Genomic DNA, 19,907 nt, shown 5'->3' with positions numbered 1-19,907 from the left:
TCTTTTCCTTTTAGCTGATCAAGACTCTTGATGAATGTCTGCAATACAGCTGTCTCGCCACACCACCTGGGTGGTCTCGCTAAAGCAGTTCTGCCCAATAGAAATAGAATATAGGCCACGAATGTGAGCTACCCATGTATTTTAAGTTTTCTAGTGGTTACGTTAATAAAACAAAAAAGTGACAGATCGAATTAAATTATATATAATATTATATGTATATTATACACGTATAAGGAGAGCCCCACAGAACACTTGCTCGGTATTTTTGCTGAGGATTACCTTGCATAGACAGTAAACATAAAGCCACGAAGATAACTCATCTACTCCCTAAATCACCTATGGAAAGACTTAGGGCATGGAAAGCACTCAACAAATGTTAGTTTTTGTGCTTTAGTTTTTAATATAGTTTCATCTTTTAGAGCTGTGATGACCAATATGGTAGCCGAACAGATATATTTTGGCTGGACCCACAGCATGTGGAAGTTCCTGGGCCAGGACTGGAACCCGTGCTATAGCAGGGACCAGAGTCACAGGAGTGACAACACAGGATCCTTACCCCTTACCCCACTGGGCCACTGGGGAACTCCTAAATAATATATTTTACTTAATATAGCCAAACTAGCTTGCAATCAATATTAAAATTATTAATGAGCTATTTGGCATTCTCTTTTCCATACTAAATGTTTGAAATTTGGTGTGTGTTTTATACTTTGAGTACATATCAATGTGGACAAGTAACATTTCAAGTGCTCAGTAGCCTTGTGTGGCCAGTGGCTACCATGTTAGTCATCACAGCTCTAAAGGATGAAACTATATTAAAAACTAAAGCACAACAAACTAACATTTTTTGACTGCTTTCTATGCCCTAAGTACTTCCATTGGTGATTTAGGGAGTAGATGAGTTATCTGCATGGCTTTATGCTTACTGTCTACACAAGGGAACCCTCAGCAAAAATACAGAGCAAGTGTTCCGTGGGGCTCTCCTTATCTGTGTCATGTTTGTAGCCAGAGTAGAGAATGCAGAGGTCAGAGATGGGTGCTAACATCTTCCCTTTGGTTAGTTTCACTTCCTACAGAGCTCCTCTAACTAGAGACCATGCGTTTCCCTGCAGAACCATTCACCGGACATTTCTGCCCACAGAAAAATAGAGAGTCCATGTAACAGCCCAATCTTTAGAAACTCTAGCAGGTTAATTACTCAGCAGTATCCAGTGACTAAGAAAGCATTAGACTCAATGTTTTTCCTTATCAAAGTTGGGGAAGATTAGGTTATTGAGCTATGAACCTTAAATTCTTTCATGAGCCTTCTGTCTAAATATTTCTATCATTATTGACTAAGCAACATGCACCCAATCAAGTGCTACAATGAATTTAAAAAAAGTCGAAGGCACACCTCGATCTACTAAATCTAGTAAACCTGTTTAAAATATATGAGAAGCAAAATAACAATCATACAAATGAATAGAAAGACAAGAATAATCTTAAAAAAAAATGGTCAAAGGAAGCAGAAATTGACATTGCAGGATGAGGCTGATAGCATTCTTTTATCAGAGGGAACAGCATGAACAATCATGGAAAGAGGAAAATACAAATTATTTTCAAAGGGAGTTAATGATTCAGTAATAATCTTCTCCCCATATTCATCTTACACAATTATTCTCAAACTAATATTTTGTAGAGCATTCTATAATATTTTAAATCAGTTAACTTTGATTAAGGTTAGAGTTGAAAGTTTTGTCTTATAAACAAATACTTTACCTAATTTACTTGTTAAAATATTGGCTAGAGAAACCACTGACAAACCAAAAAGACAACCTACTGAATTAGAGAAAATATTTGCAAATGATAAGACTGTAAAGGAGTTAACATACAAAATACATAAATAGCTCATACAACTTAAAAAAAAAAGGGCAAAAGACTTGAGCAGACATTTTTCTAAAGAAGACATACAGATGGGCAACAGGCACATGAAAAGATGCTCAACACTGTCGATCATCAGAGAAATGCAAATTTATACCACAATGAGCTATCTTCACACCTGTCAGGATAGTTATCATCAAAAAGACCACACTAACAAATGTTAGTGAGGATGTTGGTGTGAACATAAATTGGTGTAGCCACCATAGAGATCAGTATCGAGGTTTCTCAAAAAACTAAAAATAGAGTTACCTTATGATCCAGCAATCCCACTCGGGGATATTTATCCAAATAAAAACCCCCAACAACAAAAACACTAATTTGAAAAGATACTTGCACCTCAATGTTAATAGCAGCATTATTTACAATTGCCAAGATATGAAAGCAACATAAGTGTCCATCAAGAGATGAAAGCATAAAGAAGATTTGATACACACACACACACATGCATGCATGCACACACACACAATGAAATACTACTCAGCCATAAAAAGAATGAAATTTTGCCATTTGCAACAACATGAATGGACTTAAATGGTATTACGCTAAGTGAAGTAAGTCAGAGGAAGACAAATAAAGTATGATATCACTTATACGTGGAACCTAAAAAAATAAAACCAGGTGTTCTCACCATGGCTCAGTGGGTTAAGAATCTGACTGCAGCAGCATGGGTTGCTGTGGAGGTGTGGGTTCGATCCCCAGTCCAGCATAGTGGGTTTAAGGATCCGGTGTGGCTGCAGCTGCAGCATAGGTTGCAGCTGTGGCTTGGGTTCAATACCTGGATCGGGAGCTTCCATGTCTCAGGTACAGCCATACATTTAAAAAATAATAATAATAAAAAATAAAACCAACAAGTAAATAAAATAAAAAAGAAACAGACTCACAGATATCGAGAACAAACTAGTGGTTTGTGGGAGAAAGAAAGGGGAAGGGGCAGCACAGGGGTAGAGGATTAAGAGGTACAAACTACTCGGTATAAAATAAATAACCTATAAGGATATATGGCATAGGAGAGGGAATATAGCCAATATTAATAACTATAAGTGGAATACAATATTTAAAAGTTATGACACACTATATTGTACACCTGGAACATGTAATATTGTACATTAACTAAACCTTAATAAGAAAGTAATACATCAGGGAGTTCCCATTGTGGCGCAGCAAAAACGAATCCGACTAGAAACCATGAGGTTACGAGTTCGATCCCTGCCCTTGCTCAGTGGGTTAAGGATCCAGTGTTGCCATGAGCTTTGGTGTAGGTAACAGACACGGCTCGGATCCTACGTTGCTGTGGCTGTGGTGTAGGCCAGTGGCTACAGGACCGATTGGACCCCTAGCCTGGGAACTTCCATATGCCACAGGTGTGGCCTTGAAAAGCCAAAAAAAAAAAAAAAAAGCCAAAAAAAAAAAAAAATCAAAAAACATTGCTTAGGGGAGTTTCCGTCTTGGCTCAAAGGAAACGAATCTGACTGGCATCCATGAGGACACAGGTTCCATCCCTGGTCTCACTCAATGGGTTAAGGATCCAGCACTGCCGTGAGCTGTGGTGTAGGTCACAGATGCAGCTCAGATCTGGCATTGCTGTGGCTGCCATGCAGATTGGCAGCTAGAGCTCCAATATGACCCCTAGCCTGGGAACTTCCATATGCCTCGGGTGCAGCCCTAAAAAGACCAAATATATATATATATATTGCCTATAGACAAGAATACCAGGCATATAGGCTGAGGTTTTTTTTTTTAAAGATACAAGTTGAAATGTTGGCTATAAGTAAATCCCAGTATTCACTTTAATGGAGAGAATCAAGGAGCAGGATTTGAAGTGCACATTTGCACATATCTGATATTCTTCAAATTCATGACAACTCAAGGAAATCAGGAAACTTATGAAGATTCTCCATGGTCAAAACTATCTTACAGCAGCTTGATTTTCTCCATTTGTAAAGTTCCTGGTCTTCTTCTCATAGTGGAACTCTATGGCATTACTTCTGATCTTTGTGTCCAGGAGACAGGAAAAGAAAGAAAGAAGGAAGGAAGGATGGGAAAGGAAGGGAAGGAAGAAGGAAGGCAAGACAGAGGAAGAAGAGGGGGGAGGGAGGGAGAGAAGGGGTGAGAGAGAGAAAGAGAAAAAGAAATAGAGAGAAAAAGAGAGAATCCAGCTCTTGCTTACTTCTCCAGTCCTGTTTTCTCCATGTACTTTCCTGAAATTCTGTATTTTAGTCATTAGACTCTGGTGGAGGAGCTAGATTCTTCTCACTCTAAATCTTCACACACGATGTTTCCTTCCTAGAAAAGTTCTGCTCATTAGTTAGGTCTCCCACTAGACAACCACTTCTCCCAGGGAGTCCACTTTCCTCCAGGTTCTTCCAAATCTGAGCAAGCTGGATTTCCTGATTACTGTCATAGCCTTGGAGCTTTCCTAGTTGCAGTTTTCATCACATTACCCCGTAAGTGCCTGCCTCCCAAGTCCCCCACCAGAGAGGACATGTCTGTGGGGACTGGGAATTGTGCCTCTAGCACTGAGTCACCACGCGCTGAACTAATGAATAAAAACACAGGCGAACAAACAAATGGATGGTTCTACATTATTATTTGAGAGAATTCTCTTGGTTGAGGAAAAGTTGAGTAGAAAAACTTTAATTCTCTTTTAATTGAGGAGCATTTCTTTTTGTCCAAATGAAATAAAAACCAAAAAAAGAAAAAGATGGGAAAAACTCCACCAAGTTGAGAGGAAAGCATTATACTGTTACTGATTTGTCAGCTGTTCCTCGTTCAGTTTCCACAGATCTATGATGCATCAGACGTATGTCTTATTTTCTTAAGCAAAAGTTGAGGAGTCCATAGAGAATTCCTATATAGCATGAAACTCTAATAGGAAGTGTGGCTTTGGCCCTCTCCATGCTGGGTACTGGTGCTAATTACAGCCGTCTTATGACAGCTGGTACTACTGTAGATGAAGCTTTCCAAACATTATTCATTTCCTGTGCAAAACAAGTCTAAAGTTATCTCCATTTTACAGATGGAACCGCTGAGACACAGAGAGATGAACAACTTACTCATGTTCACAGGGGTCATGAGAGCCAAGCATAGCTGATTCTGATGCCCAAACCCTTAGGCTATTTATTCTCTTTTCTCTTAGTGGCAAGAAGGCCTAGCAAATGGCCGGGTTGAGAAAACCATCTGAACAGATGGTTTGGGTTCCAGAACCATCAGGGAGTAGAAACAGGAAGCTGAGTGTCAGGCCACACCTACCAAGGTGGGTATGGGACCCTGGCTGTACTGGGCACCATCAGGTAAGAAGAGGGTATGATCAGATAGAACCAAGGTGGTCATTTGAGCGGCTGCTGCTGCACACCTTACCCATCCACTCTCACCACATTCCAGAGAAACACAGTGAGGAAGAAAAGCTTAGTGTTTCTTTTTGAAAACATAACCATTTTGTTCTTCAAGACCTTCAGCGGCACCACTAGCTACTCGTTTTCCAATGAGAAAGCTCAAAAGACTACTAGCTGTTTCCTATTGCTGAAGCATTCCCTGGACCCTCTCTCCATCACCTGCTCCCACCTCATCACAGAATCCTGGATGTGATAACCTCTCAGGTCAGGACATGACATTCTCACTACTGCCAAGAGATATGCCCCAGCCCCCTCCCATTAATCAGACAGGAAGAGGAGAAAGGCAAGCACCTACACAGTCATGTGCTACTTGACAAGGAAGATGTGTAAGTATCTTGAGATTCTTTCAAAGAACACATATAAACTGCTGGCAGTCTTACTGACACCATATGAAACTCTTCACCCAAAAGAATAGAAGGCAGCAGAAAACCAGACCATTGGATGACTGATGAACAGCAAGGGTGTCCTCAGCATATGACTCATTCTTTAAATACTGTGAATCACATTAGTAAGAAAGAAGTCACAGGTCACACTGCAGAGTATGTTACAAAAACCACTGCCCACCTCCTTTATTGGCAATGTTTCCAGTAGACTCTCCTCCCTCACATCCAGCGCAGTCCTTGCCCCTGACAACTCACCCTCATAAGGAAAGGCTATGACATTGCCCATGGCTACTCCAAGGGAATTGTAACATTCTCAAATTAATCAGACAGGAAGATGGGGGAGGCAGGTATATTTATCTCCAAAATTTTGCATAATCCGCTGTAGCAGGAAGAACTACAGACCAGGAGAGAACATTATAAAATTGGGGAAGAGGATACGTTAGTGGGTAAACCCTGTTGAAATGTGGCAAAGCCTCTTTGAAGTGATGGATTGAATTTAATCACGACCAGACAAAGAGCTGCATGAACAGTCGTGTGTGCTGATTCTCAAAACAAAACCAAATCCCAAGATATAAACTTCTCTTTTCCTACAGTGAAACTGGGAATTCTTCCAAGACTACTTAAAATAACACTTACTGTTCAATTATCTTGTGGGAAAATAGTGATTATATAGAGTTCCAAAACACAGCCAATTTGCCCACCTCCAGTGGAATTCAAAATGCTTTGTTTAGTTAGTAAACAGTATTTATAGTGGTGTAGGTAGTTTTAAACCCACAATCCAGGGGCTGTTATAAATATCTTCCTTTGGTCTGTGAGTTTCTAACTCTGCAAGCGTTTTTTCGACACTAGAGATTTTTCTAGAAATTGACAAAGGTGTGCTTAAAATAGTAGGGCAAAACATGTCTTGATTCAGTAAACGTTTCTTGAGATCCTCTCGGGCTGACATGTCACACAACTCTAGGGGGTACCATTCTCACATGAATGGTGAGCCTTGGCCTTGCGCAGTACACAACCTGTGAGGCTGTACATGGCGGCCAGGCCAACTATGTGCCAGACTCAATTCTAGGCACTGGGGATACATTAGCAAGTCAGCCAAAAATGTATGGCCTCCTAAAGGTCACATTCTAGTGGGAAAAAGCAAGACAATAAATGTAATAAGGAAAATATAGTCAGTGCTTGGTGGGGAAAATGAAAAAGATAGTATGGGGGTGGAAGGTATAATCTTTATTAGGAGGTCCTGGGAAGGGCTCACTGAGAAGGTGACATTTAAGGAAAGATTTAAAGGAGGGGAAGGAGTAAACCATAAGACTCTGGTGGAAGAGTGGTCCTGGCTGTGGCAACAGCAAGTGCAAAAGCCCTGTGGCTGGACCAGAATGCATGAGGGGGAGATGGTCTGGGATGAGGTCAGAGCATAGAGACTTGTGTGAAATTGTAAGGATGGCTTTCTCTCTGAAGTGAGAAAGCCTTTGGAGGGTTCTGCACAGCGGTATGTGGGATCTGGCCACACTATAGAAGAAATTTGAAGGCTTCTCCGTTGAGAATGATTGCCTGGGGGTAAAGGTGGAGTGGGCAAGGCACTTAGAAGGCACCTGTGATAATCCAGGCAAGAGGTGAAGTCGGGCTTCTGTGAGGCTGGCAGAGGGAAGGTAGTGACTGGTATCCTTATTTCAGATACATTTGGAAGGTAGGGCCAGTGGAATTTCTTGAGAAGTTAGTTTTTGATTAAAAAAAAGTCAAAGATGACGCCAAGGTTTTTGGCTAGAGCTAAAAGCAACCGAGTGGTCACCATCAGATAAGGAGGATATGGTCCAGAGAGAAAGATTTTGAGGTAAAGGAAGCTCAGGAATTCAGGGTGAGGTATTCTCAGTTTGAGGTGTCTGTCACTTACCCAAGGGGATATTTTGTTTGGGATTAGAGCCCTTTTGTATGTAACACCTGCATCAAGGTGAGTAATTTCAAAGCCCACATTTTATGCATAAAACTACTGTTCCCTGAGAGTGCTTAGTCCCAGGCCATTGACAACACAAGAAGTCCGGTGAGTTCTCTACGGCAACCTGCTTCCTGCTTGTAACATAAAAGGCATCTGTGATAGGGGAGAATTCACCTGTAAAGACTTGGCATCTCTAAGAAAGTGGAAGACAGCTAAGAGAAAGCTCATTTTTAGCTGTTGGTTGGCAAACACTGCTATTCTAAACTTAATAGCTAAAGTCTTTGGCATGTGTTGAAAGGCAATTTTGGTATCTTTGCCTCATTATGCTGCCTTGGACTTCTTTGCTTGCCAGATTGCTTCCTCAAATAGTCGGATGGCTAAACCCTCAAGGTCTTTCGGTTTCCTGATGAGGAGTCCACCAACCTCATTATTGCTAAAACATCTTAAGCCTATTGTTCTGTCTCATTAAAAAAAAAAAAAACAACCGGAAATTAATTTTTTCACTGGAAGCAAATGAATCAATAAAAACCGATTCTGTTGATTCATCCAACATGCAGTTTTCCTGAAATTAAAATCAAAAGCCAAAACAGACAATTTAAAGCATGGCGATGAAATAAATTCCACATTCTTGTGCCTCGGCGGGGAGGAAAGGAATGCCTTTAAGACGGCACATTTTTATAAATCAAAGCCCATGAGATAGTACCTTTTAAATAGGTGCTTTGGCTGATGGTTATCAATGCTAAAAACTGGAAAAGCAACAATACTTGTAAATTGCTTTACAGTTTATAAAGCACATTTTTTATGTGCATTATCTTCTTTGATCCTTATAAGTACCTGTGAGGTCAAATAGTCTAACTATACCTGTTTTCATAGAAAGAAACTAAATCTAAGTGTCCGATTGGCAACAAAGCCTGGGTCTGCACCTACGTCCTTTCAATCCAAATCTCCAATTCTTTCTGCCATGTTAAGTTGATTAGGACTCCTCGAGGGGAGGTCATTGTTGTTCCATCCTGTGGGCTCTAAACAAATTAACAAATAGATTTCACCGTGCCACTTGGGCATCTCCAGATCCTTCTTCAGATGGAGGCAATGGATGGAACCAAGTTTCACACAACTAGCCACCAGGAAGGTGTGTGTGTGTGTGTGTATGAGTCCCATCACCATTGTGAATGACCTCATTCCAAAAACAGACACCCAGGCTTTAGCACAAAGGAAAGCCTGAAATGCTAAGACCAGCTGGTGAGGCATAGAAGGCTTTCACAGATCACTGAGGGTCTCCAGATACTCTGGAGCTGCAGATCTATTGCACATGCAAGTCACAAAAAAGATGGGTGTGCATGTGTGTTCCTGTATTTGTGGGCACACACACACACAAATTTGTGTCTGTAATTGGGAAGGAGTGTGGTCAACCAGAGCGGAGGATATTTAAAGTGCCCTCTCTATATAGAGTTTTATCTACAGTAAATAGCAGAAACCATTAAAAAATTTAGCTATGAAAGTTACTGGGGGAAAAAATTGAACAACTATGGTGTGACAAAGATAGGCGAGTCAATAGTAAGGTGGTGCATGGGGTTCTAAAAGGTACTTGGTTCCCTGTTTAGCCTGGCCCTTCTGCTAGTCAAAGGAAAGTCGGTGTTGACAGCAAACATGCTGCTTTGTATGCCTAAGTTATCAGTATTGGTTTAAGTACTTAACATAGCACAGTAATTATTTATAACAATATTAACAATAAGTTTTTCAAACTTCAAAGTGCAAGAATATATTGGGGTCAGACTTTTAATGCCTTTGCAGAATCAAAAAAAAAAAAAAGACTACGAAGTTGGTGAAAAGAACTAAAATGTAAAGGAAGAACAAAAAGGCATATATATGTATATGTCATGGATTTAAAATAAAAGCCAACCTTGTGAATAAATAAAGTAAGCACATTAAATGGCACTGCCAGGAAACACCTAATGGCAAGAGAATTTTATCTTTGGAAAGAGACATAAAGGATGATATGGGCCAATATTTAAAGGATGTATAATGAAAGACAAAGAAATGATTATTTTGGAAAAGGGATCAGAAGAGCATTCTTGGCCAAGAAGAAGAAATGGACTAAAGTTAATCCAATATGCGTCGAAGCTAATCTGTGGCAGATGAGAAATGGCTAAGGAGGGGACAGTGGAGTTGGGGAGGAGATAGTTATTCAAAATCCTGATTTTCTTTCTGTATATTTTTAGACAGAGCTAATGAGAGTACCTCATATATGCACAGTAGTTTAGTTTTTGAAGCGCTTTACTTTTATTCTCTCATGAGGTGCTAAAACTTCTGGTTTGGTAGGGATGGGATTTTCTTTGTGCTCCAGAGAGGTTGTGCAACTTTCCCACAGTCACCCAGCTAGTGGTAGGGAGCTGAGAGTAAAACACTTGTGTTCTGGCTCTTGACCCTCATGACCAATCCCTGTCTATGAGAGAATGAAAAGACAGATGGGAACTGTTGGATGGAAATTGCTACAATTTTGAAACAATTTATAACAAATGTACATTCAAAATGGTGAATGAAGTTTACCCCTATTTTATAAAGTTTACATGACATTTTTTTTTTCTTTTCAGGGCCACACCTGTGGCATATGAAAGTTCCCAAGGAAGCAGCTAAATCAGAGCTGCAGCTGCCAGGCTACACCACAGGTACAGAAAAGCAGGATCTGAGCTGCATCTGCAACCTACCCCACAACTTGTGGCAACGCCAGATCCTTAATCCACCAAGCGAGGCCAGGGATCAAACCCACATCCTCTTGGATACTAGTCAGATTCTTAACCCACTGAGCCACCACAACAGGAACTCCTGAAAATTATTTTTAACTATTATTAAGTGCCACTTACTTCCTTGGATACTATAAAAATGTATCCACTTGGAACACCTCATCTCTGTTTGCATTAATCTACCCTATGTTTATTATCTCTTAGCTCTGTAAACTTAGGCAAATTAATAAAGCTTTCTAAGTCTCACACCTGTCCTCTCATTTGTAAAATGGGTAGTAATCTTACAAAACTCCTGGGGTCATCATCATGAATATTATGTGTTTGGCAAAGAAGGTACCAGTATTGACATTACTAATGTACTATATGACATAACCTCTGAGGTCTGTTGTAGAATTGAGTGTTACTTCTTCATTATTTGTCTAAAATTCTCTTATAGAACTATCTCTTACAGACGATCTGTTATATTTAAAAAACAATGCTTTACTAAAATGTTTCTTAAAGACTGCAATATGTATAGATAGAAAGGATTTTTTTTTTTTGGGGGGGGGAGGACTATGACACATGTTCATTTTCTTTCTCCTTTCAAGGAATAAGCATGCCCTGATCCTCACCAGAACAAGCGATTACTTTTCTACAACTGGAAATACCCCAATTCCCAGACAGTCCTCGTCACACAAGTGATTGCAGTGTTGCAAGGTTTTTGAGTCATATAATGAGCTCAGATCGTTCTTGGGACTGACCCTCAGATTAGACAAACAGAAACAGTGTCTATCACCACAAGCTTCCAGGAAATGACTCTAAAACCTATCACGATTCTTTGTATAAATGACTGTGATAAGGATTGCTTCACCTATACTTGAACATCCTGTGTATAAAATGTGGGCTCCGAAGTGGAATGACCCTTGTGCCTCCACTGAGGGAAGAACAGACCACAATTTTACTTATGGGCAGTGAAGCACTCCGGTGCTCTACTTGGGAGGTAAGTTTGCTTTTAAAATTATCCACCTCGTTGCAGACTGCTAAAAAGTTTCAAGAATTCGCAAAGCCTTATCACTGCCATTTTTAGGGTCCAAGTCCACGGTATAATAAAAGTATCATAAATAAAACAAAAGGAGTCAAGGTTATTTTGTTAAAATCTTATAGATCCCAACATAAAATACGTCTATAAATTCTTAGAAGCGTGGGACACATGGAGTAGCTGAAGCTATGCTTTAAAAATAGTGGAGTGTGATTTAAGAAAACTCAGGCTACAGCCTTCAGCAGGTTGTCAGAAGGAAGGAAAGGGCTGAAAGAGGGAGGCAGGGCTCAAGACAGATTATAGAAAAAAGTCAAAAGCAAGCAGAGGAAAACACTACCAAGACAGCAGCTTCAGAACAAGTAGGAAGGGAATAAAAAAAAATAAGGGCATATATGTGAAAGTGTGTGTGAGTGTGACTGTGTGTTTGTGTATTACATATAAAAAGTCTAAGGGAAAAAGACTCACAGTTTATAGACAGAATCCATAGTAATACCACTTCTGTGCCCAAAGTTTACTTGATTAATATCAGAAGGAAAGTTAATGTTTGAACAGTCTTTCCCACATCTGCTACTTCCATAATGTCTGTGCGATCGTCATAAATTAGGAGTGGGGAAGGGCACCGTGCCAATTGTCAAAACAAATAGGCAATTCTGGATTCCAAGTTTCATATTATTTTCCTTGAGCCTGAGAGTGGTGAAGGCTGCTGGTCCCAACTGTGGCCACCCCAACACTGGAGAAGGAAAAACCACTCACCTGGATTCTGCCCAAGCCCTGCCCTCTGTGGTGGGGCACCTTGGCAGGGCCAACTATGGAGAGGTCAAGAAGGAACCCTGTCCCTCTAGTATCCAGACCTTGGGAAGAGCACTTCATAGTAAGTTAATGGAGCAAGTGACACTAGGGAAACACAAACACTGTTAAGTGCAGGGGTTGGCACTCATGCTTCTGGCATTATTCACAGCTACCCGCTCTGCACATCCATCTTCCTCATCCTTCGTGCCATGAAATCAAGGTCTATGTTTTGTACTTTCTGCACCTCACATAGTGTGCAGTCTGTGGTGCATTAGAAGATGATGTCTGGAGTTCCCAATGTGACACAGTGGAAACCTATCTGACTAGTATCCATGAGGACGCAGGTTCGAGCCCTGGCCTTGCTCAGTGGGTTAAAGATCTGGCATTGCCATGAGCTGTGGTGTAGGTTGCAGACTCAGCTCAGATCTCACATTGCTGTGTCTGTGGCATAGGCTGGCAGCTACAGCTCCGAAAGGATCCCTAGCCTGCGAACCTCCATATGCTATGGGTGTGGCCCTAAAAAGACACATGCACACAAAAAAAGACAATGTCCAAGACCTGGCCCTTACAAAGCCAGATCAGTGGAGGACACTGATGTGGGGGTTAGTGGGGCTGCCAGGCCAGCCTCTGTTCTCTTTCTTTCCTACTTCACACCTCCAAAGGGTGTAGCCCTCAAGTAAGGCTCCCTTCTCTTCTTCCTGTATTGTAGGGTATGAACATACCTGCTGGTCATTATATGTGGTCTTGAAGGAAGGCCTTATTGATAAGCCTCCTATTACCTCTTACCAGAAAGCTCTACACTGGAGCTAAAAACACCAGCCCAGCCAGTAACAGAGCAGTGCCTTATTGGCCAACAGCCACTATACTGTGTTTATCTTTCAGGAATCTCATGAGAAGGCCAATGTAGAGAAATGTGTAGTGTCTCTGGTCTTGACAAAACCCTGTCAGCTCCAGAACATCACCATAAACTGTTAATACACTTGTCTTTTAGCAAAATTTCGAATGCTCAGAGGGACTCACTCGGCCTGCTATGTTCCTGTCACCTTTGTCCCTTTTGACTTAACTTCCAACCTGTAATTCTTGATTGGCTTATCCGCTCTGTAACTGATGGTGGCTCTCTCTCTGTTCCAGAAAAACTGTTACTTAATGAATAACCCCAGGATTTCCCACTGTGACAGTACGTTAAGGACCTGACTGCAAAGATTCAGGTCACTATGGAAGTGTGGGTTTGATCCTCAGCCCAGTACAGTGGGTTAAAGGATCCTGAGTTGCCACAGCTGTGGTGTAGGTCGCAGTTGCAGCTCATATTTGATGCCTGGCCTGGGAACTTCCATATGCCTCAGGTGCAGCCAAAGGGAGAGAAAAAAAAAAAAAAAAGAAGAACTGCAAGTTTTTATTTTGTCTTTTCAGGGCCGCACCTGCAGCATATGGAGGTTCCCAGGCTAGGGGTCCAATCGGAGCTGCAGGTGCCAGCCTACCCCAGAGCCACAGCAACACCAGATCCAAGCCTCATTTGTGACCTACACCACACTCATGGCAACGCTAGATCCTTAACCCACTGAGGTAGGCCAGGGATTGAACCTGCGTCCTCATGGATACTAGTCAGATTTGCTTCCGCTGAGCCATGACAGGAACTTCATAACCTCAAATTTAATGCTAGGTTATCCTCAGCAAGGCCACACTTATGAAGCACGTCTGAAGGTCCTGTTCAGCTCCTACTTAGGTCAGTCAGTCTACTGGAGTTTGGAGACTACCTTGGCAAATCAGTTGGAACCTAGGATTTTCATTCCATCATTCAACAAATAATTATAGGAGTCACTCTGGGTTCTGAGCACACACCAGTGAACAAAGCAATGTCCCAATATTCAGAGACAGAGCAGAAGATGGATAATGAACATACAAACATAAAGATAACTTCAGATAGTAATAACTGCTATAGAGGAAATAAATCAATCAGCATAAAAGGCTAGAGAGTGACTGGGAGGTGGGATGAAGTGCTAACTTAGGCTGGTTCTGAAAGGTCTCTTTGAGGAGGCAGCAATGGAGCTTAAAATGAGAGATAAGAGCCAACCAATCAAGGAAAAAGTCTTCCTGGAAGGAAGACTATTCCTTCTAGGAGAAAAGGGGGTGCAGGAATGAGTTAACATCTGCTCATCCCCACCCTTAAGAGCCAGCTTCTGATTCACCTCCTCCAAGATGCCTTCTGAGACACATTACCCTCTTGAGTGATGCCTTCATTTTGTTTCCCCATCACATAGACAGGTACGTACCAACACGGGAATAATTTGCATTCTGAATGCATTCGAATTTCATTTTTAGAACACCAGACATAAGTTCACATGGAGAAAAGGGTATACATTATAGCTTGTATTTGATAAGCCAACAATAGCCTATTTAATCGTCAGAGAGAGCTCTACTAGATGATCCAGGGTCTGTGGAGAACCTGCTGCTACAACAGAGGACCTGAATGCCTGTGAGGACCCCTCATCACATGGAGTGGGGAATGCTGACTTAGGATATAGCCAGAGACAAAGCTTTGTTGCAGGAGAAAATTTAGGGAACAATTCTACCATCGAGGAATGTTCCAGAGGAAACATCACCTGAACATTTACAGAGCCTAATGGATGCCAGTTTACAGAGTAAGAAAGGAAGACAATGTATTAATGCAATAATTTGAACAAGCAATTGTCGTCAAATATTAAATTATATGTTTTTCATTGAAATCATAAAGAAGAGAATATTCTTACCAGTTGCCTTTTGGGTTTATAAACTGCTGCACTGCATAGCCAAACTGTTCACTTGAAGGACCAGAGAATATCTTTGCTTCTGGGAGGCCAACATTGTATGCCACACAACAGTTTAAAATGCCTATTAGAGGGAAATGAAGATGTCATCAATACTTAGTTTGTGATGTAAGTTTGTAAAATAATTCTCAAAGGCCACTTTAAAAGAAAACAACTTGTCTGACAAAGTAATTATTCTCTTATCAATATTTACCAAGAAATAGTGGCCAACTGCTCTTTTTAAGTTCTCATTTGGGGCCCTGGCCCCATGCCAAGTTCTTTTTATGTATGATTCACTATTTCATTCATCCTCATAGCAACTCTTGGATGGTTGCTAATATTTTTATATATCTACACACACACATATATATATGTATTTTTTTTTTCTTTTTAGGGCTGTACCTGCGGCACATGGAGGTTCCCAGGCTAGGGGTCAAATTGGAGCTACAGCTGCCAGCCTACACCACAGCCACAGCAACGCCAGATCTGAGCCATATCTGTGACCTACACCACAGCTCACAGCAATGCTGGATCCTTAACCCACCAAGCGAGGTCAGGGATCGAACAAGCATCCTCATGGTTCCTAGTCAGATTCATTTCTACCGCACCACGAAGGGAACGCCATTGTTTTGCAGAGACTTCTGAGGTTCCTGGAGATCAGTGTGTCTCACAGGGAGAAACTGACAAGGGAAGGGCAGGATTTGAACACAGGTTTCCCTGATTCAAGCGCTTGAACGCTTATATTCAAGCACATATTCCCTCTAGGGATTCTGAAGTAACTTCAGTGCCATTTGTCCTTCCTAATGCAGTAAGACTCTAAGCCACCCAAGGGTAGGGTCTGAAGGCTATCTTCTATTTCTTCTGAATCTCCCTGGAGATCTTGACATGAACGCTACATGAAATGTCCGTTGAAAAAGTCTTGCTGACTACATCAAAGGAGGTAGAAAAACCACAGCTCCTTGAAAGTTGTATCATTTTCTTTCAGAAGGGATCATTTTTGAGGATGAAAATGTAGGGGGAAGTGTCCTACCTCTTTTATTCCAGTGGGAACTGTTAAAGTTGTTTGGCTTTTTGATGCTTCTCTTTCTGAATGCTCAATAAACGATACCCATTTGCAAAGAAACCTTGATAGGATAAAGCCTTGACAGACTTTTTTTTTTTTTTTTTTTTTGAAAAATCTTGTTTCAGATGCAAAGAGTAAGGTTGGTGAAGTCCCCCTCTGACACTGACGGCATTAACGCAGGCCATCCAACATTCTAAAGAAGGTTGTGTGAATATTAATGTTCTCTATGGAGATGGGAACAGGCTTTGAGCTGTTCGAGATCAGCAGTTACCTTTGCAGACACTGAAGGCACAGTGGACTCTTTAAAACCGACATCAAAGTTCCGCTCATGTGTATTTTCACAAAGGAATATCCCACTTTCTGGGCAACACTGGAAGTGCGCAGTATTTCCCACGTCTATTGTTCCAGGCACTGAAAGGATGGAGAAGGAGGGCTGGCTCTCCTGTGGTGCCCGTGTCCTTCAGGGGGCATGTTCTGCAGCAAGTGCCAAAGGAATAAGGAAGGCAGGGACAAAGTTTTGGGGACTTAAAAGTAGTCGATGTGCCTCTCAATGTACCCAAACTATTCTACCATGGATCTGTCTACGCAAGAGTGCTCAGCTCACTATTATTTCTTAAAAATAATATGCTATCAAGGATGACAAGGACAAATAATAATCTTCAAATCCTCTGTAGCAAAATCTACACAGCCTCACACTTGCAGATTTTCTCCTTGATTCTATTTTTCATATGCTCCACTGCTCCTTTACACTTTTCAGGAAATCAAATGCAACAGAAGATAACAGGGCAAAGTGAGCAGAGAACCAGACAGTATTCAGAACACTGGTGTTTCCAATCAGCAGTTTAACTTTGCCCCATAGTGCAGAACTCAATAAATCCTACTTAATATGCTACCAATTATCTAACATGCTAGTAAAATCTTGGGGAGGTGATGTCAAACTGTCCTCTCTTTAAAATATCTAATGCTCGAAAGACAACATATGGCTGTATGTATGATGACCTCATTTTTTTCCCCTATTAATCAGATCTTGGCAGATCAAGTAATGACATGAAATCCTGATGGAGTCCATTTTATCACCTAGCAGTTCAATTTTATTATATGTGTGCATATATACTTATATGTATATACTCTGGGTATATATACACATACACACATGTACTTATACACATATATAAAATATTAGTTAAAAATGTAAATCACATTGCTTAAAATGCCCCACTGTCTTGCCATCACACTGAGAACAAAATCCAACTTTCTTACCAGAGTTTTCAGAGGTCCTTCGTGATCTGGCCCTCGTGTATCTGGTGACTTTCAGTTTCCACCACCCTCCCTGCCGTGTTCCAGCTGCACTGAGTTTCCTTCTGGTTCTTTGAACACATCATTCATTTTGCTTATGGCCTTTGCAGCTGCTTGATCCACTGCCTACAACATTCGTCCCAACTCATAATTTATGTCTTGCCACCCATTCATCACATAGGTCTTTGCTCAATTAGGTCTCTGCTACCCTTGTAGAGACCTACCCCGACTCCTCCACCAGCAATGCCCTCCTCCATCATTACGCTACTTATTGAAGCTCTTTTTCTGATCTTATGTATCTACATTGTTTTGGATCTGTCTGCCTACTAAAATCTAAGCAACTTGAGAGCTCAGACCTTATTTCAAACTCACCCTTACCTTCTCAGCATTAAGGGATAATATTTACAGAATGAGGAGTTCCCATCATGGCTCAGTGGTAAGGAACCTATTATCTATCCATAAGGACGTGGGTTCCATCCCTGGCCTCACTCAGTGGGTTAAGGATCTGGCATTGCTGTGAGCTATAGTGTAGGTCACAGATGAGGCTTGGATTCCACATGGTTGTGGCTGTGGCTGTGGCCAGCAGCTGCAGCTCCTATTTAGCCCCTAGCCTGGGAACTTCCATAAGCCGCAGTTGTGCCCCCCCCCGCCCCAAAAACAGACAAAAAAATTGAGTGAAATCAATTGTTAACAAATATACATTCTTTGATGATGATATGGAATATAGAGAAGATTAAGGAAAGATTACTCATAATCATATCATTCTTATGTAAGTACAGTTAATTTGGATATACTATTTCCTTCTGGTATTTTTTTTTCCTGTCATATTTAAACCATAATGTATTTTCCAATTTGTATCCTACCATTTCTTACTGCTTGTATTTGCCTGCCTATGTCAGAATCATCTTGACTCATTGGATCCCCACAGTATCCTTGTGAACAGTAAAACCTAGTTATCATTACCAGTGTACAAATAAGGAGACTGCAACTCATGGAGGTTAGATGCCTTTCTAGCACGCAATTGGTGGTTGAGCCCTGAGTCTTGGTCTGGGTTCATCTTAATCTCATCGTGCAGAATTTCCATTCATGAGTGGTCTGCTCGTTTTTCTCATAAAACATGTCCTTCTCCATCACCGTTTCTTCCTTCCACTGATCCTCAATCTCTTCTTTCTGCTACTTCAATCCTTCCCTCAAGAGCCTACACCTTTTCATAAATCTGGACAATCACCTAGCACTATACTTATTTTTTTCAAACATGTATTTACAATGATCTATGTCACCATTTCACACTTAGCCTAAGCTAATTAGCCTCTACAAATTTAATGGAAGTATTCTAATTAAATGTCTATTTCCTCTTTACAATCCCACTGCTTATGGTAATGTGCTCCTATGTCTGTCCTCATAACTTAACTGGATCATATGGAAAATAACAACCGTATTTGGTTCATTGTGTTTCTTCCCCCACTCCACCCCCTGCAACATGCCCACACACTAAGAAATGGATCATTCAAAAAATATTTATCCAACTCCTTTGTGCTAGGTATTTTCTGAGATCCTGGGGATATAGCAATGAACAAAACAGACAAAATTCCTGTCTTTGAGCCTCCATTCTTGTAATTTGAATTAAAAACAATTATATCTTCATGGGATAAGTATTAAATTTCAGAAAACTACAAAGAACCTTGAACCAAACGTTAAGAAGAAGGTAAATCTGAGTTTGAAGGCTTCGTAGAAGAGGTGGCAATCCATCTGGACCTTAGAGGATGAGCTGAAATTCACTACCTAAAGAGGAAGGCCAAGGTCAGTCCAGGTACAAGGAACATCGTGCTCAGTGTCATGGATGTGTGAAGCGGTATGGGGGTGGTGAGACACTGTCCCAGCAAGTCATAGATTATTTTATTAATTTATACATTCCTGTTCTCTATTAGGTGCAGAGAATTTCAAGGTGACTTCAGCTTTGCCCTGCCAGGGTCATGCTATTACCCAGAGTGGATCTCTCTCTTTTTCATCCTCAGGTGGATGCCTGTGAGAGCAGTAATAGCACACAAACTATTTATCCACAGTGCACTGGTTGACAGTAACGGAGCCCAAGTATTCACTGAATCTCACCAAAACTTACTGCAAATGTAAGCAATATATTTCCTAGGGGCTTAACTAATTTCTTCTATGTCCACAGTTAAAGGGGGGTCATGTTTCACCCTTGATCATAACCTGGCTTGTTGCCATCTCAATATCCACAGGTAAAACAGGTAGTTCAGCACACACGGATTAATGCAGACTTTTTTCTTCCATTCGTTTAAAAATTCTACAGCACCTTCTGCCCTGAGAGTTCTTGCTCATCTCTGAAATAGCTTTCTGAGAAACCTTAATACTTTAATAAATAGTTTCAGCATATATGGCGCTCATTCTCCTACTTTTTTTTTTTTCTGGAACCCGACTTTAAATAATAAGACAATTCCAAAGAGAAATAAATATGTTTGGGAATGAGATATAGTTAAACCAGTTTTGTTCTCAAAATGTAGTGAAGCTCAGAAAAGAACAAAATCCTTGGAAAACAAAGGCAGAAAAAAGTGTAGTAAACAAGACATGTCA

At 40.9% G+C, this 19,907-nt stretch overlaps 1 protein-coding gene across 1 annotated transcript in view; it reads right to left on the bottom strand.

Moving 5' to 3' along the window:
- The window catches only part of ITGA2 (integrin subunit alpha 2), a 97,915-nt gene that overhangs the window by 56,522 nt on the left and 21,486 nt on the right, over positions 1–19,907 (bottom strand). Inside the window, 1 exon segment of the mRNA NM_001244272.2 lies at positions 14,921–15,041. Coding sequence (NP_001231201.2) covers positions 14,921–15,041 — 121 coding nt within the window.

Source organism: Sus scrofa, chromosome 16 (assembly GCF_054392235.1).
Source record: "Sus scrofa isolate SSC_HxYL_T2T_F1_AM1 chromosome 16, Sscrofa_HxYL_maternal_Yorkshire_Landrace_v2.0, whole genome shotgun sequence".
In the NCBI taxonomy this organism is placed as follows: Eukaryota; Metazoa; Chordata; class Mammalia; order Artiodactyla; family Suidae; genus Sus; species Sus scrofa.
Note: the sequence above shows the minus strand (reverse complement) of the source record. Positions and strands in the feature narration are given on the sequence as shown.